The 22202-nt window shown below is 36.2% G+C and overlaps 1 protein-coding gene across 16 annotated transcripts in view; it reads left to right on the top strand.

The window, feature by feature from the left end:
- The window catches only part of LOC306668201 (uncharacterized protein), a 528324-nt gene that overhangs the window by 245198 nt on the left and 260924 nt on the right, over positions 1-22202 (top strand). For 13 of the 16 annotated variants that reach the window (XR_013765762.1, XR_013765763.1, XR_013765764.1 and 10 more), the window contains one exon: positions 2345-2425. Coding sequence is in view for 1 of the 16 variants with exons in the window: in XM_079151404.1 (XP_079007530.1) it covers positions 2345-2425 (81 nt within the window). In the remaining 15 variants the exon portion in view is untranslated. Of the gene's footprint in view, positions 1-2344; positions 2426-3778; positions 4337-5182; positions 7914-22202 lie in introns of those variants that run through there. The other 3 variants (XR_013765776.1, XR_013765777.1, XR_013765778.1) reach the window with 2 other exon arrangements.

The raw sequence follows: 22202 nt of genomic DNA, 5'->3' as shown, positions 1-22202 counted from the left end.
TTATTTCATTTTATTTTTGTAATACATTCATGTATTATTATCTCAATTTAATGTTTGAAGACACTGAATTCTGGAAATGTTAAAAGTTTATTCTAAGGTCTAAGGTCATATAAAAGCAGGCAAACTGGCATTTTATTCCAGGGCTTTAAAAAAAAAAATTCTTTAAGAAGTTCTTAAGAATAGTGACATTCAGAGGTTATGTAATGAAGTCTTTTTATTTTGTTAGGGTTTAATGAACAGCTATATGATTCACAAACCATGTTTTATGTCACTCTGGAGTTATTTCTTCCTAATGGTATCATGGGCAAAGTGGTCTATATGCAGCTCTCAATTACCTGAAGAAACTCAATCTTATGAGTCATCAAATGGTGCACTTTACTCTGTAGTTAAAACTCTTTTTTTCCTCCACCAAACCTTTTACCAGAGTAGCAAAAATATAGCAGGAATCAGTGGATTTGAATTTCACTTCCTTTGATTTCTTTTTCTAATAAGGTTTTGATTAAGATGTTAATACCCAGTTAAGTGGGAAGAAGAAAAATGTAAGACAATGAGGAGTTCATATGGAGATAGTAAGCTAGATAAGCTTAAGTTCTTTTTAGGATGTTTTGTGTTTTGGAAAATTTTTAAAAATTGGAAATCTCATTATACTTTAGAAACTAAGGTTATTAAAGAACTGGATGTAAATCACACATTCTATTTTATGTTATTTTGAATATCTGTGGAACTTAGTTTTTCCAACTGCAGAGAAACATTCAATACAGTTTCTCACGCTTTTGATCATTCAAGATGTTTTAAACTTAATTTGCCAAAATAAAATGATGTGTATAAGTGAGTCTGGAATATGATAACATGTTCACTTTGGCTTTCTTGATATAATAGCTTCTTAATTAGAAACTACTTAGATGATCAGAACAAATACCAGAGTTAACCTCCAGTGCACTGTCCTCTGGATTCTGCCTTTGTGGCTGTTTGTTTTCCTACAGTGCTGTTCAGTAACAAAAAGTGTGCCTACTTTTTAATTTCGTAAGCAGTGAAATGAGAACACAGTTGAATGGAGTTTAAGTGATGGTTACAAATTTGCAGAACCTCAGACTATGACAAAGAATCACAATTTTCATAAGTCTAAATGTTATATCTCTCAAGATACAAATATCTGAAAAAGAATTTTGCATTGAATGGCAAAGTCAATGTTACTATACAGCTGTATTGTTTTTACTGTATGGTAACTAATGAAGTGCTTCCAAGCACCAAAGTACTACAGTGTTGTAAAGTTAGAAGCAAAGTCATAATATGTATAATCACAGGGTCAAAATGGAATAAGGCAACTCCATTATGTACTGCAACTAAACACCATTTAAAACTTTCAAGCTCAGTACATCTTATGGTTGGATAAAATAAAACAATCGCATTGAATTTAGAGTCAACTCCTGGGGCTGCTGGAATTGATTACATAAATGGAGTCTTGGCTCAGACTTTACTCATCACTGGTTGGATGACTTTGGAAACATTATGTAAACTCTTTGAGCTTTCATAATGTTATTTGCAAATTGTGGATAATCTTACCAGTCTCACAGAACTGGCATGAGAATTAAATGAGATGATGTATGAGAAAGGTTTACCATTCAGACAGACATAGAGTATGAGCCAGAAAGATTATTTCCCATCCTTCCTTTCTTTAAAATTCATATGATTGCTATAGTTTGGGTTAGAAAAAAATTAAATAAGACAAGTTAAAAATCTGTTAAACATAAGCATTTTGGATAAAATCTTTGGGGGAGAATGCTGATCATATTGACTAAAGTGTGGTTTGGGAACTCTATCTGGGTTTTGTTAATTTAAATTATTCTGTACCTTCCACTTCTGTTGATAATTCTTCTGTTGATTGATTATAATAATTGAATCACACAACTTAATATTAAGTAGCTTAAAAAGTCTATCCGACTTTTTATGCTGGCTTTCTCAATTGGTTTGATATTAATTCAGAGATTATATCCTTTATGTAATTAATACACTGTCAGGGAATACAATTTTAAAAGAAAAGTCAGTTTCAAATGTCAGAGCTCAAGCAAAGATTGAGCAAATAGTTTCAAAATATTTTATAGGGGACATAGAGGCATAAAAATAAGGAAACAAAATAAGTCATTGTTCAGCATGGCAGATGAGGTATTGCATTTTACTTGTGCCTCAATAGCACATCCATATAGATAAAAGATTGTTTAAAACCTTGTAGCAAGCTACAGGTGTCACTTTTCCTAATAAAAACTGCATTTTCCCTATAGATTATGCCTTTGATCCCTACAAACTGAGGAAAAATAAATGGAAATTCCTTTGCTTTCATTTGCAGTGATACAATGCACATTACTGATCTTCAGGAAACAATATCCACTGCCACATTGGAGCCCTGGGCCTCTTGGCGCCTATTGTGGTAGGTTGCTTTCTGTGTGTTTATTCTCTATATTTGTTACTTAGAAAAATAGGTGACTAGATAGAAATAAATCATCAGATGGTAATGCACCAGGAAACCAAACAATAGCACGAATATGTTGATCTACAGACTTGGTGACCTTTTGTGTTTGTTTAAACAGCTTGTTTTAATTAGTAATGGATATCGCTTACTCTTATGAACATTATTGACAATTGAAAACAGCACCTTATAAGCTGAAGAATTGGAGAAATTTAATATGAGTGTTTGAGTTCAGTTTCTTTAGGGGGTTGCTTTGTTCTTGTCATAATGCTTGAAGTTAATGGACAACTAAAATGGAATGGCTTCATGTGTCATACACTGAGTGAAGAGGACTGACAAAAAGCCATTAGTGTCCAGGAAAGAAAGACAAAGGCAGAAATTCTATCGTTTCCAGATGAGTCCTTACGATTCCCCAAACTCTTTATTAGCTTGACAGGCAAGAAGCAAGAATATTAATGCAAAGGTCAGATAGTGCAATTTTAGCCTGATTTTCTTTTTCATTGAAAAGGTAGTAGAAAATGATCTAGAATGCTTGTATTACAGACTCTAAAAGATGATCCTTTTAAAAAGCAAATTTAATGGCATGATGTTCTAAGTGACAATTTTACCTGTCCTACTAAAAGGAAAGAACATAACTCTTCTTACCAGGTACAATTAAGCAGTTACAAAAAGGAAAAGTTGGATTATGCTTATTTCTGGGGGTACTATAAAAACTTTAAACTCAGCAACTTGGCAATTTCTTCTCAAGCTCAAATACAGTTATAACATTTTCTAATGAAATATGATAAAATGTCATTATTATCAACTCAATACAACATCAGGACCATTGACTTTGTTCTTGTCAAATTATTCTAATGTCTATGGCAGCATTATCGACTTTCCTGCATATAATATTTTAAAGTAGCTCTAAAAATTACTTGGAAAGTGAGTTCAAATGTAGTATATGTTTGTCCCTCATTGCTCTGAATCCAGAGCTTTTTTCAAATAGGTGCTTGTGAGAAGTGTCTGTTGTTTTATTTTTTCTATTACTTAGTGCTTGGTTGGAAACAATGGCAATGCTATTTCTTCAGAAAATTCAACCATCCTGATGCTTTTGGTCAAAGGAAAATTGACGCTCCCTCCCCCCACTCCCTTTTTTTTTAATAAGTCTTGGGTTGGTGTTTGGGAAGGCATAACCAGACCACCCTCCTGACACTCACCATTCTTTGTCACTGAGCGACTTGTACCGAGTGAAATATGACTTGAATAAGTCATCAGGGCATAAGACTGGGTGTGAGATTCACATTGACTTGATTTTCATTTCCTCTTCCACAGCATTTTTACAGATGATGGTATTGAACTTCTAAGTCTAACTCTTCTTGTGTTATGTTATGTGTTACACAGGATAAAGAAATCTAAGGGTCAAAAAAAAAAAAAAAAAAGCAGGTCAATAAGCAAGTAAGTAAAACACTTCCATCAACTTCCATCAGCATCTTTATCAGATATCTTATGATTGTGATATTGTGGACAATCTTCTCTTCCTTTCTATGTTGTGAGCAATTGCTATGCTAATTTGCATAGAGTGTGGTGAAACAGCATTGTGTTGATGCGTTGATGACACTTGAGTATCATTTCTAGTTGGTTAACTAATTAGTTTTGTGACCCTGGATGAGCAACTTAACTTCTCTGGATTCAGATTCTTTATCTCACTGTGATATTGTCCTCAAGGGGTTGAAGATTGGTTTTTGGAGAGAGATGAGAGGAAAAAATTCTTGTATTCTTAATATATAGAGATATATCTACAGTACAAAAATAGATAAATTGCATGGTTATGTTATTAAAATATCATAGGTGGTGATTAGAAGTAAAATGTTTAAAACAGTTTTTTCTTTAGAGGGATGCTGGTGAAAACCAATGTTGACAAACACTGCCTTATCTGACAAATGTACAGATGATGTCTAATGTTCCTTTCTGCTCTAATTTCCCAAGCTTTCTATAAATAAAGCTTATGTTCCTAAAATAATCCTTTTTAGGGTCTGAAAATTATTTAATTATGTATATTAATAATTATCATGATCTTCTTGTGGAGAGATATTTGATATTGTTTTCAAAAATAAAATTTGTTTTACTGTGATTTGGGGGGTACATATTTTTTATAGAAAATTCATAACTACAGAAGAATAGAAAGAAAAGTAAGATTGCTTGTACTGTCATGTGGTGCTGACTGGTTACCAACATCTTTTCCTCCTTCCTGAGTGCGCTACTACATTTCTAAGACTCTTCGATGATGAAACATCCACATACGACTGAGTTCTAGTCAATGGAAGTGGAAGTATCGTGTTTTCAACCTATGAAAACTCAGACACAATTTCTCCTCTGCTCTTTCTTTTCAGTTAAATGGAATGTTAATTTCTAGGACAAACTTTGAGTCACTGAAATCCTGGATTCCTCAATGACTGCATACCTTATTTTGACAAATAAGCTGGTTGAAACCCATGCATTCATATATACCTATATCAAAAACTATGCATATACACACACACATACATATATATTGTATGAATAGTAGTTATGATAGTATGTATTACTATGTTCTGAACTTTGGTGTTCTACCACTCAAAATTCATTCATGTGTTGGAATCCTAAGCCCCAAAGTGATGGTATTGGGTGGTGGGACTTTTGGGAGGTGATTATAGCATGAGGGCAGAGCCCTCATGAATGGAATTTGTGCTCTTACAGGAAACCTCAGAGAACTGCCTTGCCTCTTTCACCACAGGAAGACCCACAAAGAAGGCACCATCTAGGAGAAAGTGGGTCCTCATGAGATGTTATTTTTGCTTGTGCCTTGATTTTGAACTTTTCAGGCTCTAGAAGTTTGAGCAGTAATTTAAAAAACGGTACCTAGTCTCTGATATTTTGTTATAGCTGCTTGAATGGACTAAGAGAATGGAGAACTGGTACTGAAGGTAGGGCACTGATGTAATAAATACCTAAAATGACGAAGTGACTTTGAAACTGGGTGATGGGTGAAGCTGGAAGAATTTCCAGGTGCATGTTAAAAAAAAAGCCTATGTATCATAAACAGAACATAAAGGACATTTCCCATGAATACTCAGAAGAAGCAGGAAGCTGTAGGGAAAATCTTGATCTTCAAAAAGAATACCCCAATGGTCTCAAACAGACTATCAGTAAAAACATGGGTGGTAATGGTCCTTCCCATGAGATTTCAGACAGGAGTGAGGAACATGTTGGAAACTGAAGGCAAGGCAATCCATATTATAAAGCCCCAAGGACATGGTGGACTTCCATTTATATCTTAGTATTTTGTGGAAGGTGGAACTCGTGAAATAGAATATTTGGTAGGAGAAATTTCTAAGCAAAGCGTCAAAGGTATGGAATGACTTCCACTGAGTACTTATAGTGAAATGTGAAGGAAGAAACAATTTAAAACGTATTTTTTAATCAAAAGGGAAGGAGAACTTAGAGATTTGGAAATTCTGAGGTTATCCATATTTTAAAATGTGAGCAAGTATGTTTGGGAAAGAGTATTAAGGGTATGTTCGAGTGATAAGGGTATTAGCATGTATTGGCCAGATTCTATCCATTGGGACAATGAAGAATGACCTAGAAGGTAATTTGAAGATCTTGGTGTTACCCTTTTCACCACAGGCCCTATTTTAGACCATTTAGTGGTGCTATAACAAAGTACCATAAAATACCACAGATTGGTTAATTTGTAAAAAAAAACAAAAAAACAGAAATTTATATCCTCAGAGTTCTGAAGGCTGTTTGTCCAAGATCAAGGTTTTAGCATCTGGTGAAGACCTTTCTCTGTCAATCCATAGTGAAAGGTAGAAGGAGAGAGGGAAAGAGAGTCAAGGAGGTGGAACTCATCCTTTTATAAGGAACCTATTCCAGTGATAACAGCATTAATCCATCCATTGTCCCATCACTTCTTAAAAGTCCCACCTCTTAATGCTGTTACAATGGCAATTAAATTTTCACATGAATTTGGGAGGAGACAAAATGTAGAGTGCAAGGGCTTTGGGGACAGAGAAATCTCAAGAAAGGTTCAAATGCACCTTGAGGAAACTTGGTGCTAGTTTTTTCCCCAGGCTGTCTTAGGCTCTGCTTCCCAAAATATGGTGCTGTGCTCCTCAGCCATCCCAGATTTACCTCCAGAGGGTTTAGGTATAGTTCCAGTATGCATGGTGGCTGTCTCTATCTAGAGGAGGCAGGTGATAAACTTGGCACAGTCAATGTAGTGCTGTATCTGCTGTCTCCCAGAAAACATGAGCAATGGGGCCCAGTCATCACCCTTCAGATTTCCAAGCATGGAGCCTCAAGCACAAGACCTAGGCAGGGGCCTGCCCAAGGAGTGAGGACACCACATAGGGTCCTCATTAGGGCAATACTTAGTGGAGCTGTGGGGATGAGGCCACCCCTGTGACCTTGGCTATTAGAGCCACTGGTGTGTGATTCTCACCCATGAGTGCTGCAGGCAGGTGACTCCAACCCATGAAAACTGCTGTGGGTATGGGGTTGCCCAGAGTTCTGAGAGTGGGGATGGTCAAAGTCATAGGGCCACCTCTGCCTAGCAAAACTGCAGAGACAGGACCTCTCCCTCAGTGGGCCTGGAGAGCAGAGCCTTAAGTCAACGATTACTCTTGGGCTTTAGGTTTTGGATTTTTTGGGATAAGTGTTATCCCTTTCTTCTTTACTATTTTTCCCTTCAGACTGGGAATCTGTCTAATGCCTGACTTACCATTGTATTTTGGATGCATCTAACTTGGCTAGTTTTACAAGTTTAGAGCTAGAGAACAATTTTGCCTCAGAATGAAGAGTACCAAGAGTCTCACCCATATCTGATTTAGACGATATTTAGATGAGACTGGATTTTAAGTTTTTGAGTTGATGCTGGAATAAGTTAGATTTTGGGGACTATTGTGATGAAATGAGTGGGTTTTCTTTTTGTATATGAGAAGGACTTGAATTTTATGGGGCTAGGAGTGGAATACTGTGGTCTTAAATTCAAGCTGAAATTTTTACTCCTACGATGATAATAATAAATGGGGCTTTTAGGGACATGATTGTGTCATGAGGGAAGAGCTTTTGCTAATAGAATTAATGCCATTATGAAATAGGCCCAGGAAAATTTTGGGTCTTTTTTCTTCTTTCACCATTTGGGAACAGAGTGAGAAGTCATCGTCCATGAAACCAGAAAAGGGCCTTCATCAGACACTGAGTATGCTGGCACCTTGATCTTGGACTTCCCAGCCTCCAGAACAATCTATCTGTGTATGGTACTTTGTTATAGCTGCCCAAATAGACTGACAATTACCACATGCCAAGGCTATTCTTCTATGTATTTTAAGATTGATATGTGAACAATCCAAAATTTATTTGTGCCAACAGGTGAAATATAATATCTAATAAAGACACTGATTATCAACATTTGCTCTGTCCAATATAGTAGCCATTAGTCACATGTGATTGCTTACATTTAATTTAAATTAAATGCAGTTTTTCAGTCACATTAACCACATAAAAACTATTCAGTGGCCACATGAAGCTGGTGGCTACCATATTGGACAGTGCAGAGGTAGACCATTTCACAATTACAGAAAGTTCTAATGGATGGCCTGAACTGTATAATTGAGTATTTATGCTTGTATGGGTATATATACTTGAGTGAACACACACACATACACACACCACACATGAACATATACACTCACATGTGTAGATAAACACACACACACACACACACACACATACACACACACACAATAGGGATGGAAAATGCAATGAACCCAAACACATAAATTGTACTGTGACTATCCACAGTGTTCCTTTTACTGTTTGCCAATACAATATTAATTTGAAGATAAATTATGGGAGTTGATGGGGGTAGTGCTGAGCTAACATTACCACTAGAGATTTTAGCTAAGGATGGGGCAGGTGAAGTGACTCTAGGCTTTTTATTTTTTTTTTATCTCCTTAAATAGTATAACCTATTGCATTTTCTAAAAATGAAAAACTACCATACAGGCGAACACTTGACTGCTTCCTGAGACAACTGATATGAGAGGATAAGTCATCACTCATCAGTGGAATGGTTCCTATTTGATATAATTATTCCTTTTCATCAAGATTGTGCTGGTGGTGGTGGCAACAAATTCTCCATTTACAAGTAGAAAGCAGGAAGGTCTGGGAATTTTTATCCAGTGTGAAAGGTTCTCAATTTGGGATGGGAGATTTTTCCATTAGGAGTGAAAAATCATTTCCCTCATGATTCTGATATTTCCACCCTCCTTACCTCCATCACCCCCATTCTTACCCTTCGTGTTATGAATCTGTGATTTTTTTTTTTTTTTTGGGTTTTGTTATAGTGTACACAGGTTTGTTCAGCTGGACTTTAAACTGTTCCTTGCTAATGGCTCACAGAGTCTTGGACAAGGCTGTCTGGCACAGATCAATGATGACTCTTCTGATTTCATGGTTTTTAGGGTTTGCTCTAACTTCAAAAAATAGGTTGATGAAAGGGTGTGGTGTCCAAGTTGCATGAACTTTGAAATAACCTAGCAGCGTTGGTTTATTTTTTTTTTTTCTCTTTTAAGTTAGGCCTTGGTTTTGTGTCCAGGTATGGGAACCTCACAGGAGGAAAAATATGCAATAGTTGATTAATTCCTTGCCACCCTACACTACAGTAATTAGGACTATATAAAACTTCTAGGTGTCAGAATATAGCCAGTAATTTTCCAGTGATATAAAATCAGTGCCTAGTGTTTTACCGACCTACATATTATATAACTGTCAGGAAAATGAGAATCCAAACTCCTTCTTAGTTTATTTACTGACTTGGGAGACCTAGCTGTCAGTAAGTAGATATAAAAATTATCATCAAGGCATTATGAAACTTCCAAAAGTCATGATTCTCCCACCCCCAGCAGATTTCTCTGCTGATTTATAAGAAAGTATGTCTCCCTCAATGAAATGACAAAAAATGAAATTGAGAGGGAGGGTCCAGTGCAGCCACATTTACATCAGACCTTTTCACAAGATAATCTGAAAACTCATTTATTTTCATCCTTATTTTTCCCAAGTAAGAAGATTGACAAACCCTTTGGAGGTCCCTGTTGTTAGAATACCTATCTAATGTGGCATATGGGGTCTGATTCAATGATTTTTGAAAGATTTTCAAACTGGTTTCAAGGAGCTCATGGGCCACTCTGTAATAGGAAGCAGCATTTAGAATCCTGACATTTAGAATCTTGCCCCCCAACGTGCAAACAATAGAAGAAGAAAAGCTGTGCCCTCGCTTGGGCTTCTGCTGTGCTAATTACAGAAATGTAAAGCCCAGCTGTGGTCAGACCCGCTCATCAGGGAGAGAGATGTGTGAGACCAAGAAAGCCAAAGGAGGACCGGAATGTTTTTCATTTTTATTCCTTGCATATTGTCTGTCAGAGTATTCAGTTCTTCTTAACTATAAACTATTTCTTTTTCCATTTATGAACATGTTCTTTCTCCCTGCATTTAATGTGAGCGAAGGTGCTTCTATACTAGTGTATGGTAGGGTAATGAGGTTGGAGCACAAAGGCTAAACTAAGGTTTCTTTAACGTATCTATATGCAAATTAATATTGATCTATAAAGCCAATCTTTTAAAACTGAAGGTTCTTGTATTCTGTCCCAAATCCATAACAACCCTCCCCTGCCCCACAAGCAAATCAAATCAACAAAACTAAACCAAAGGGAACAAACAAGCAGGTTTTAACTTTCCAAGGAAATTTTAATTTCAATTCAGTAGGGGAACCTAATATAATTTTAAATATATTTTGTCTCCCCACAATATTTCTTTTGTGATTGCTTTTCCTGGAAATCTAGATCCAGATTTGAACCACAAATATACTTTACTGTAGCCATACGTCTGTTTTCCGTTAATGTGAAAAATACGAGAAGACATAATCAGAGGAAGGGAGAACTGGAGTGGCATTAGTCAGTGTGTATTATTAGCCAAAGTAAAAATTTTGGACTGAGTAGAAATTCCACCAGACTCTAAATTATTGAAAAGTATTTAGGAAACACTTCTAATGCTTCTACTGTTGGATCTTTCACTTACAAAGTACAAAGCAATGGTATAACAGAACTTTGTTACGTCTATTATTGTCTAGGAATGACATTATCAATGTTAAAGACTTTTTGTCAAGGATATTTAGACTAAGCATTATTGTGTATAGTAATAATGATGATAGACATTTAATAAAATTGTTATAAGTAAATCTCAATTACTCTTTGAGGAAGAAGAGGTCACCACATGTGACTTTAAAGATTGAAGCATATATTGTAGGATTATCTTCACATTGGTGGCCACTGTAAATGTGCACATGTGTATCTATGCTTATATTTCTCTAGGAGACAGTCAAGTACTTTGAGGAAGGAGTAGCTTTTTCTAATTTGCCCAAAGGCCCCAGTGGACTTGAAGTGGGGCTAGAGAGAGATGCTGTTATTGTCCCCTTTCTCACCTAGAGAAACTAAGCAACTTGTGCAAGATCAATAATAAATAAGGACTAAATGTTGACATTTTCACTTGTTCACTCCATATGCCCTATGCTTGATTATTATAGTTTACCACATTGACATGGAGCACTCTGGATTCAAGAAGAGAGGAACAAAATGTTATAGAGTTTCACTGTATTTGTGAGAGTTTTGAAAATTCCTTAGACTCAAGACCTTTGAAGATATGCTTGCCGAAGGTAACATCTGAAGAACTCTCTTTACCCTGAGTGTTTATTAGAAATCATGCTGATTTGTTAGTGGTCCTCAACTGGTGGTTCATACATGTTTTAGTCAGCTTTCTCGCCGTTTTGACTAAATGATCTGACCAGCACAATTGTAAAGGAGGAAAGGTTTATTTAAGGACTCACTGTTTCAGAGGTCTTAGTCCATAGGAAGGTCAGCTCCATCCCTCAGGGCTCAAGGTAAGGCTGAACATCATAGTGGGAGAGGGCAGTGGAGGGAAGCAGCTTACATCACGGTGATCAGGAAGCAGAGAGAGATTCTACTCTTCAGATACAAAATATATACTCCAGAGCCACACCCCAATTCCCACCTCATCCAACCACACCCTACCACTTGTATTAATCCTATCAGGGATTAATTCACTGCTTGGGTTAAGACTCTTACAACCCAATCATTTCTCCCCCGAACTTTCCTGCCTTGTCTCACATGTGAGCTTTTGGGGGATACCTCACATCCAAATCATAACAGTATGTTACTGGAGAAACTCCAAACTTGACCTTGGACTTTCATAATGATTACAGATACTTGCAAGGTTATAGTGATATTAATAAAATATAGCAACTGGATATCTATATTTTTAAATATTTTAGTAACTTTTAATATAGATCAGTGTGTAACCCAGGGTTTTTGAAAAATCAATTTGTGAAGACAAAAAAGAAAAAATATGAGAAAATGTCAGGAAAGAAGGGAGATAGTTTGGGGTCCTTTATTTCTCTGTTTCTCTTCCCCCATTTGCAAAGCTTAGTTTACCCCTCTGGCCGATGGAAGTGTCTTGTTTTGTTTTGGTACTAGGGATTTGTTTTATTCAGCTTTTTCACTGCTGTGACTAAAAGAGGAAGAAAGTTTGAGGGTTCACAGTTTCAGAAGTCTTAGTCCATAGAAGGCTGGCTTCATTCCTTGTGGCTTGAGGTGAGGCAGAACATCATGGTGGAAGACTGTGGTGGAGGGAAACCACTCACATGATGATCAGAAAGCAGAGAGAGACTCCACTTGCCAGATACAAATATATGCCCCAAAACTACCACACTTCACTGCCTTCAGTTGCCACTCAGTTAATTCCATCAGGGATCAATTCAATGATTATTTTGTCTATAGCCCAATCATTTCTCCTCCAAACCTTGCATTGTCTCACATGTGAAATTTTGGGGGACACTATAGCTAAACCATAACAGGATTGAACTGGGGGGTGCTCTTCCACTGAGCTATATTCCCATCCCTTTTTAATTTTTACTTTGCGACAGGATCTCCCTGTATTGCCAAGGCAATCTTCAAACTTGTGATCCTCCTGCCTTAGCCTACCACAATGCTGGGATTATAGACAGGTACCACGGTGTCCAGTTGGATACTTTGTGTTTTGGGAAAATGATATTCTTGAGAAGTAGACAGATGAGGTTAGGAGAAGAGTTTGGGTTAAATCTGGGAAATAATAAGTTCTTGGGGTCTGAGAGACAACTTGAGATCATTAAGCAAGCTGCAAATCTAAGGGAAAACCTAGGCTTGTTTAATAATTTGAATTTTCTCTGTCTCTGAAATATGTCTCAAGAAGAGTAAGCCTCTCAATTGTTATCATGGAAGATTAAATTGCTTTTTCAGTTGATGTGTTCCATTCAACAGGCAGGTGTTGAGTGCCATTGACGTTCAAAGTACTGTGTTTCACCCCAGGGGTTACAAAGATATGCAATAAGAGTCATTAATATTTGTAGAGTGCTCTAGAATTTGCACATTTATTTCTCAGACATCTCATTTAAGACGTTGAGAAGTAGCCGTAATGACTGTCCCCTTTAGAGGAGAAAACTAAGTCTCAGTGACTTGTCTAAGTTTTAGTATGTAGTTTGTGCTCAATATAAAGGCTCAAACTCAAATTTTCCAACTTTGGAATTTGTCTTATTTCCATTATATCAGATTCCCTGCCCTAAACAACCTTGCACACTAACACAAGAGAAATATACACAGACTCAAATGGCAAGAATATAATTGAAAGATAAAATAGCATTGAAGTGGCTTGGTTTCCTCTCAAAATTGTACCAGTAAACACTAGAGTGTAGTTCAAATTGGGTTACAAATTTTGCCACTGAGGCTTTTATATTTTAAAATGCCTGGGTACTGGTTTTCTCACTATGGTTTTAGAAACCATGGTATATTTCCTTCATAAATTTGGAAATCAGATTCCTTTCTTGTTTTCTTTTTTCTTTTTTAACATATACAGACTGCTTTTTCACTCAACAAGTTGAGTGCTTAAAAGAAGCCTGCAGTAAATTCCTTTTGACCTTTTTAGTCATTTCTGTGGAAGCTCTCACTAGTATAGTAGATTGTTTGTCTATTTGCATTTTGATACAATTTGGTTGATTGTCTTAAATAGAGCGCATTATGTAATATATAACAGATATACATAGACTTATAAAACTGAATAGTTGCCTGGGAAGGAATAACAATAAGTTTTTAAGTTTGACAGAAGATTTTTTTGGCAGATTTCAAGTCTGCTCTGATTTAAATATGTCTTACAGATAAGCACTAGAGTGGTAAAGATTTAAGCAATTTCATCTCCAAACAGAGACCAAAATTACTTGAGGTGGTGGAATTCCATAACCCACCTGCTGGTTTTGAAAGGTTGAAAAACATTTTTTCCAGATACATTTGTTTTCAATGAGATTTTTATGAACATATCCTACCTTTGACTCTCTGTAATATATTTATTTTAGATGTACTACAAATTGGTGTAACAATTATTTTTTAGTATTTCCAAAATCAAAATATTTTTTAGTATTTCCAAAATTAGTCAATATGATGTGTTAAAGGATAGATCAGAAAATCTAAATTCATCCTACAACACTCTTGGATAGCGTTTTCTAAACAATGTTTTGTAATTTCTACCAGTAGCCTTTCTGATATTTGTGTAAAAAAAACACTTGAGAAGGGAACGATTAGAATAAATAGGGACTGCATTTAAATATTGTTGAAGACTCAACCACTGTGTCACTTGTTACCTCTCCCTGAGATTGCCAACCAGTGCCCCTAGATAGAGTTCAAATGGGCATGGCTGCTGGGTTCTGGATTCTTCTCCATTACTAGGAGAACTCTTTCCCTTTTCTGGGTACAAGGTTAACCTCTGTATAGTGCTTAGGCATGTCCATCATAAGCCACCTGCATAGCCCCTCTATTAAGTGCCTCCCATCCAGCCCCATCCCTAGGGGAGAAAAAGGGGTCTTCCCAGCAGCATGACAGGGGTGCATGCGGGTCACTGCTTTGAGGAGGGGCATGCTCGCCAAGGGAGAGCCATACACAGGGTAGATGGTGATCTTGCTACACCTTTTCTTGTCTGAGTAAAGCTTTGTTCCCATCGGAGTCTGTGTGTTGATCCTTTTTGGATGACTCTGAGTCCTTAAGGGAACACAGTGGGCTGAGGTCTGTGGCTGTCACTTTTGGTATGGGCATTGTTACACACTTGGCCACACTTCACAAAATGGGGAATCCTTGCTTGGGAATGGGATCTGGATCTTCTTGCTTGACAAAATATCTACTTTTATTTTTTTAATTAAGAAAAAAATTCCAGTCTAGGTCTTTTTTTAAACTGTTAGGTACACTGGCAATAATTCCAAATGCACTTAAAAGCATCTCCTTGCCTTCTCCACATCATGTTCAACCACAAGAATGGAATCCCAATTAGAATAAGTTATGCTCCATGTATGTATGTCAAAATACATTCTACTATCATGTATATCTTAAAAGAACAAATAAAAATAAATAGCTTCTCTCAAGCAAGATTTTCAATTAATCAAACTTATGTTAATACCAATTTTAATATAATTTGTAATATAATTGATGGTTAGAGTAGGGATAGGTAAAGATACCATATGTCTAGTGTTGAGAATGTTCATAGGACATCCAAATGTAGATGTCCATTAGGCAAATGAACATAGAAATTCTGTAGTTCAGAGGAAACATCTATTGTTTACTTTCATATGATTATCTTGGCTTTCAAGAGGTTGCAAAGGTTGCCATTTTCTCTTTTTAAAATTTATGTGTACATCTAGTTGTGATGGCACTCGCCTGTAATTCCAGCCACTTGGGAGGCTGAGGCAGGAGGATCACAAGTTTGAGACCAGCCTCAACCACTTGAGACCCTATCTCAAAATAAAAAATAATGATAGGAAAAGAGAGCTGGTGTTGTAGCTAAGTGGTAGAACACTCTCAGGTTCAATACCCAGAACTGGCAAAAAAAAAAAAAAAAAGAAAAAAAAAATCATGTCTACACATACCATCACCAATTAGATTCTCCCTAATACATTGTGAGTCTGTCTACTTTCCTCCATTTTCACAATTATCATTCTCTTCCAAGCCACCATCATCTCTTCCCTGTATTACTGCAGTAGTCCCTATAATTGATTCTTCACAGCTTGATTTATCTCCTTAACATATTGACAGGGTATTGTCATCCTGTGGGTCAAAACCCTCTGATGCCAACTCATCACATTTAGAACAAAACCTAAAGTTTTTTTCTTGGCCTAGATAGCATAAATGCTATGTTAAACAAGTTAAAGTATAGCAGAAGAGGAAAAGCTGCCAAACTCCTTTTATGAAGTAAGTAAAACCTTGTTACTTACACTTGATAGAGAAGTCAAGAAAAAAAGATTTATAGGGCAACATCACTCATGAACATGGATACCAGAAAACCATTTAAAATGTTAATATGTTAACTCAGTATGACATTGTGTTATAACTAGTATTTCATAATCAACTACTTATTTTTTATTTCTTAGGAATTAAATGACTATCCAAACTTAGCAAACCTATCCATTTAATTCATCACATGAAAGAACTTTTTATTTCTTCAATATATCAGTTCCAAAGCATTTATATCTAGTTCAGATGTTTCCAATGAACTACAGAATTTCTATATTCATCTGCCTAATGAACATCCACATTTGGATGTCTTATAAGCATTCTCAGTGTTAACCTATCTACAAATGAGTTCCTGATATTGTCTGAAATTTGCTCCTCTCAATCTTCACTTGCTCAGTAAATGATTGCTCTTTCCTCCTTTCTCAGCATCTACACTGCCACCATTGCAGCTCTCATCATTATTTCACCTGGGGTCATCTGTTGTGTGGTTTTCTGGTTATTAGCTTTGCTCTCCTGTGTTGAGTTCTTATCAGAGTAAACCTGTTAAGACTGGTTAGACTGTGCCACTTGACTCAGAATCCTCCAATGGCTTTCCCCACTTCCTGAGAATAACAGCAAGTTCTAACAATGGCTTCACAGCCTCCAAGACTCCATGATCTGACCTCTTTCCTCTGGAGCCCCATGTCCTACCAGTCTTCCTCTCCTCTCTTGGACCCCAGCTTAGTACTTGACTATTACCAGCCTGGACGGTTTTGCTCTTCACCCAGATACTCATGTGTAGAACTCCCTCCATTTCTTATGATCTTTAGTAAAATGTTACCTTCATAGTGAAATCATTCTTGGATACACTATTTGTTATGGTTTGAATATGAAGTGTCCCCTAAAAGCTCACGTGTGAGACAATGCAACAAGTTTCAGAGGAGAAATGATTGGGTTGTCAGATTCTTAACCCACTCAGTGATTCAGTCCCCTGATAGGGATTAACTGAGTGGTAACTAAAGTGGTAGGGTGTGACTGGGAATTGGGGTGTGACTTTTGGTATATATATGTATTTAGTGAGTGGAGTCTCTGCTTTCTGATCACCATGTGAGCTGGTTCCCTCTGCCACACTCTTCTGCCATGATGTTCAGCCTCACCATGAGCCCTGAGGAATGGAGTCTGCTGTCTGTGGATGGAGACCTCTGAATCTGTGAGCCCTCAAATAAAACTTTCCTCCTCTGGTTGGGTCCTTTTAGTCATAGCAGAAAAAAAGCTGTCTAAAACACTATTTCGCCTTTCCTTTTTCATCTCCTTTTAAATGTTTTTGCTCTGTTTTACTACTACCTTCCTCTATTTTAATATGCCTGTCAATTTCAAGGCCTTTGTTCTAATATTTCTGTTCTAATATTTCTCCTTCTAATGATATCTGCACTGCAATACATTGAAATGGGTGTCCTTCGCTGTCTTGTTAACTGTGACTGCTAGTTCACTTTCCCCTGGATGTACCAGGTATGTCGTTAGATAATGCAAATAAAGGAAGGTTAGACTCTTGTCAAGGTCAGCTCCAAAGATCTTGGTGTGAGTGTGTGTGTGCATGCATGTGAGGCACCTAACGTAAAGAGACAAGACACTAGAAAACTATAGCCTCCTAAACAGTTCCTTAGGTCAGATCTTCACACATTGCATCTGAGGGAAAAGCAGCTTCAGGAAGAGACATGCATGGATTACAATTCATCAGCCTTGGGGTTTGGAGGAATCAGAGTGAGAAGCCACACTTCTGATGTTAGTTCTCACTTGTTTCTCTCAGAGACTCATTAGCACAGGACTTTTTCTTGTCCTGATTTAATTTCTGAGAATACCTGGACCAGAATGGGAGTGGAAGTAGGAACAGAACTCTTCTTTCTTATTCCCTTAGTCTGTGGTCCTATCCAGCTGCCCAGGGTCTCAGGCCGTGTCATTGCTCTACATACATAAGATAAATATTCCCTTTTCCAGCAAGGTTCTAATGGTTTTCTCAAAGGTTTCTAAATATCTTGATATTATTTTAGGGGGACTGGACTTGAGGGAGGGACCAAGAATTTGTGCTAGTTCAGCATCTCAGTCTAGTAATGTTACCATTAACTATCTTGCTTATTTTTTGTTTCTTTGGCTATATAGTTTGATTGCAGGGATTTTATTCATTGTTATCTGCAGTGATAATTACATTGTAAGTTCTCAGTACTTATTGGATAAATCTCTCAGTAAAACAAGAATAGAAGAAAATTTATTAAATTGATAAAGTCTTTACACTGAAAAACATGTCAAGCATCATGTTCCTTGGATAGATATTAAGCATTTTCTTTTTGGGAACAGAAGTAAGACTAGAACACAGGCTATCATTGTGACAAAAATCAGTTGCAACCTTTTAGGTAGCAAACTTACTAGAATGTAAGACACCAATTACAATTTATGTGGAAAAAATAAGCAAATTGTTATGGTTTGTGTCTGAAATGTCCCACAAAGGCTCACTTGCTGAAGGATTTGTTTACCAATATAGCAATGTTTAGCAGTAGAGATTTTGGAAAGTGAGAGCTCAAAATTAATCCATGGGGGGATCCATAGCTGAATGTTTTTGGGAAGTGTTAGAAACTGTAGGAGGTAGAACATAGCTGGAAGGAGTGGGTCCTTGTGGAAAGCATACTCTGGGGACTATATTTTGAATTTCCTCACCACAGACCCAGAAACAATGGAGCCAGTGGATCATGAACTAGAACCTCTGAAACCTTGAGCCAAAATAAATTTTTTCTTCTCTAAGTTCGTTTTATTAGGTAATTTGCCACAGTGATGAAAAACTGACTAATACATTAAACAGTTTTGGAAACAGAGTAGCAGGTGTGTATGGGAGGTATGATAGATAATTTTAATGTATCAACTTGAGTGGGCAAGGGAATTCAAAGATATATGGTACATTATTTTTGGTGTGTTTGTGTGTGTGTGTGTGTGTGTGTGTGTGTGTGTGTGTGTGTGGTGTGTGTGTTTCCAGAAGAGATTAGTTTTCAAGTTGGTAGCCTGAGTGAGGAAGAACCAACCTTACCCATGTGTAGGCAGTATCTAATCTATTGGACGTTTACATAGAACAAAAAGGTGAAGGAAGGGCAAAACCTCCTTCTATTTGACCTGGGTTCTCCATTTTCTCCTGCCCATGGATATCAGAGCTCCTGTGTTTGGGGCTTTTAGACTCTAAGCTTACACCAAAAGCTCTCCTAATCTTCAGGCCTTTGACCTCAGACTGATTTATGCTATCAGGTCTCCTGTTTCTCAGGCCTTTGGTTTAGGACTGAATCATACTATCAGCATTCCTAGGTCTCTATTGGGCAGATGGTACTCATGGCACTTGTAAACCTCCATCACTGTGTGAGAGAGCAACTGTAATAAATCTCTATATATCTTTTTCTGTCTCAATCTCTATCTGTATCAATAACTCTCTCTCTTTCTTTCTCTCTCATCTACCTATGTCCCATTGATACTCTTGGTTTAATTTTCCTGAAGAATTATGACTAAGATGGGTGGTAGTGTATTCTTACAGATGATAAAACATCCCACAAAACCACAGAACCATATGCAAAAACTGAACCAGCATAGAGAGAGAAAAGCATAATTGATTTCTTGGGTCCATTTTTGCTTATGTCTTATAATAATGCTTATGCATACATGTGTCTATATAGTCACACACATAGATAATATTTGGTTATAACAGAAGTAACATCACAAATCATTGGAGAAGATCCCTATTGCACAAAAAAATATATAAAATGGATCAAAGTTCTATACAAGATAAAACTATAAAGTCAGTCAAAGAAAATACTATAAAGCCAGTAGGAGAAAATACTGACAAGTATCTTTGTAATCTTGGAGTAGAAAGTATCTCAAAAAGGATTTACCAAAGACAAAATAAAAGGGAAATCTGAGGAATTTGATATCAAAAGCAAGAATTTCTTGTCAATTGAGAATACTATGAATAAATTAAAGAAGACATATTATAGATTGGGAAGAGGTTCTGTGATACATAAAACCAATGAAAACATCTAGAATAAATAAGAAAATCCAAAAAATGACTTTCACAAATACTATATCCAAAAGGAAAAAAAAAAAAACAAAACAGATAAAGGATATACTCAGTAATTCAAAGAAGGGGAGATTCCAAAAAAAAAAAAAAAAAAAAAAAAAAAATCTTCTAAGTACATAAAATCATGTTCAACTTAGAGGATAACTATGAGAAATCATCTATCTTTATCAAATTGACAAAGATTAAAAAGTTTGTAATATCAAGTGTTGGCAAGAATGAGAGGAGATGGTGGGAGTCTAACTAGTGCAGCCATTCTGGAGGAAAATCTGACAATACTCAGTAAAATGCATGCACATAAGGCCCAGAAGTGGAAAGGTTTGTTTACTACAGGATTTTTGTGGTAGCAAAGCATATGAGGTATTAAAAATATAGATGAGTAAATTGTGGTATATACATATGATGGAATGCCAAAATCAAAAGTAATGCATTATATTTATACCCATGGAAATAAATAAATACAATGCAAAACCAAAACATTTAGGAAACATGCAAGAATCAGCATGTGAGTAATAGCAAATTAGTAATTTAAAATAAATATATAAATATTTTAAAAATTTATATGCTTTAAACAATACTCTATTTTCTAAGGAAATTTGTATGTCTAAAGATTTATCTTATGAAAAAAATAAAATGGGAGGCTTTAGTGTGTTACAAACTGGATTGAGTAACTAAATTCTATGTACTGAAATTTAGAAAAAAGTTAGAAGATGGGAATGGGTTTGATGGTTTATTCTCAGAGGCAGCTATAGTATTTCTAGTATTTCTGCTCTAAGATGCTGGGCTCTTTACTGAATGGAAATGGAGATTTTTTTTCTAGGACTCAATGATTACAAAGTATTATTTTCCTAATGCTAAGGTGGTTGCAGTTTCAGAAAGGGGAGCAGCCAGCTTGTTTGCTAGATTGTGTCATGGCCAGATTTTCCTATGAATTCTACTCCACTGAATTGCATTCCATCTAGCTGTAAGAACAGGAGAAAGATCTTCAGATGAGGATCTTAGGTTAGAAAGCTCTCTACCAATAGAGATTTATTCCAGGGATGATGCTGGCCACTTGAATGTAGAAAAATTGACTAAGATAGGATTTCTGTCCTTACAGCCTAGTGGGTAGATAGAAACATAAATAGATAATTGAAATATTATTATATATATAATGGTAGATAATAGTTGCAATTAAAGAACTACGTTTGATAGTCAAAATTCAAACTTTGTGTATCAGTCCTTGAATGATAGTGAATGATAGTGAATCACTGATACCTATATTCCTGAACTTAATAGGTATCCATAGGTGAAGAAACAGGAAAAAATAATAAAAACAGAACAACATTTAAAAAAACCTTTTGATTTGCCTTTTTAAATGCAAAGCCAAATATTTCTAAAAATTTCCATGAAAAATAGCTGTGTATTATCATAATGCAGATATATACAGTATTCACTAAGAGAAATTATAGATTACTTCTCTAGTAATATACTTTTACTAGCCTAGAAGGCAAACTTATTACAGTCTTAGCATCATAGTTGTGTAATATGCAAATCATTTCCCCAGATGACTTTCTATTTGGGGGTATTCAAGTTTAATTAAAAAAAGAAAAAGAACAACTAGCTCTGTATTGATCTGTATACCAACTTGAGAAAGCTAAATTTCTAGTATAGTTACTGGGATAAAAAAATTATGACTTTTTTCTTTTTTGTTTTATTGTAAACTAGTTAAATTATTTTCAGAGTAAATGACATTTTAAATACAGAATTCAATTTTTTTCAGTATGTGTTCGTAGTACCAGTTCTGGGCTTGTAATCCTTTTCTCCCCTTTTGGCTTTGATTCATGTCAGTATCTAAAAAGATGCTCAGGTCATTCATCTGCAAGTGTCACTCATTTATATTTGCAGGTACTTACCTGTTGCTTGAAAATGAGGGGAAAAAGTTGATATCACTATCTGGGGAAGATAGGAAAAATTAGTGTGAAGGGCACTGAGATGTGCCAAACTTGAAAAATATGAAAAATAGCTGTGTATTCAATCAAAGGGAAAATCTAGTTCTTGTGTTTAAGATTGAGGTTTGATAGGATAAGTACTGCAGACATGTAAGCATTTATTATCAAAAACTCTGTCTCTGATTTCTGCTTCATTTAAAAATTTTTAATACCATCCTCTGCCCCATGCTACTTAGGCTATCCTCACACACACCCATGCACCCAACTCTGGCCTGTTAGAGTGGATCTATTATATAACACCTGCATTCCCACTCAGGTGAAAGACA

This window comes from Sciurus vulgaris (genome assembly GCF_902686455.1).
Source record: "Sciurus vulgaris genome assembly, chromosome: 1".
NCBI classification, from domain to species: domain Eukaryota; kingdom Metazoa; phylum Chordata; class Mammalia; order Rodentia; family Sciuridae; genus Sciurus; species Sciurus vulgaris.
Note: the sequence above shows the minus strand (reverse complement) of the source record. Positions and strands in the feature narration are given on the sequence as shown.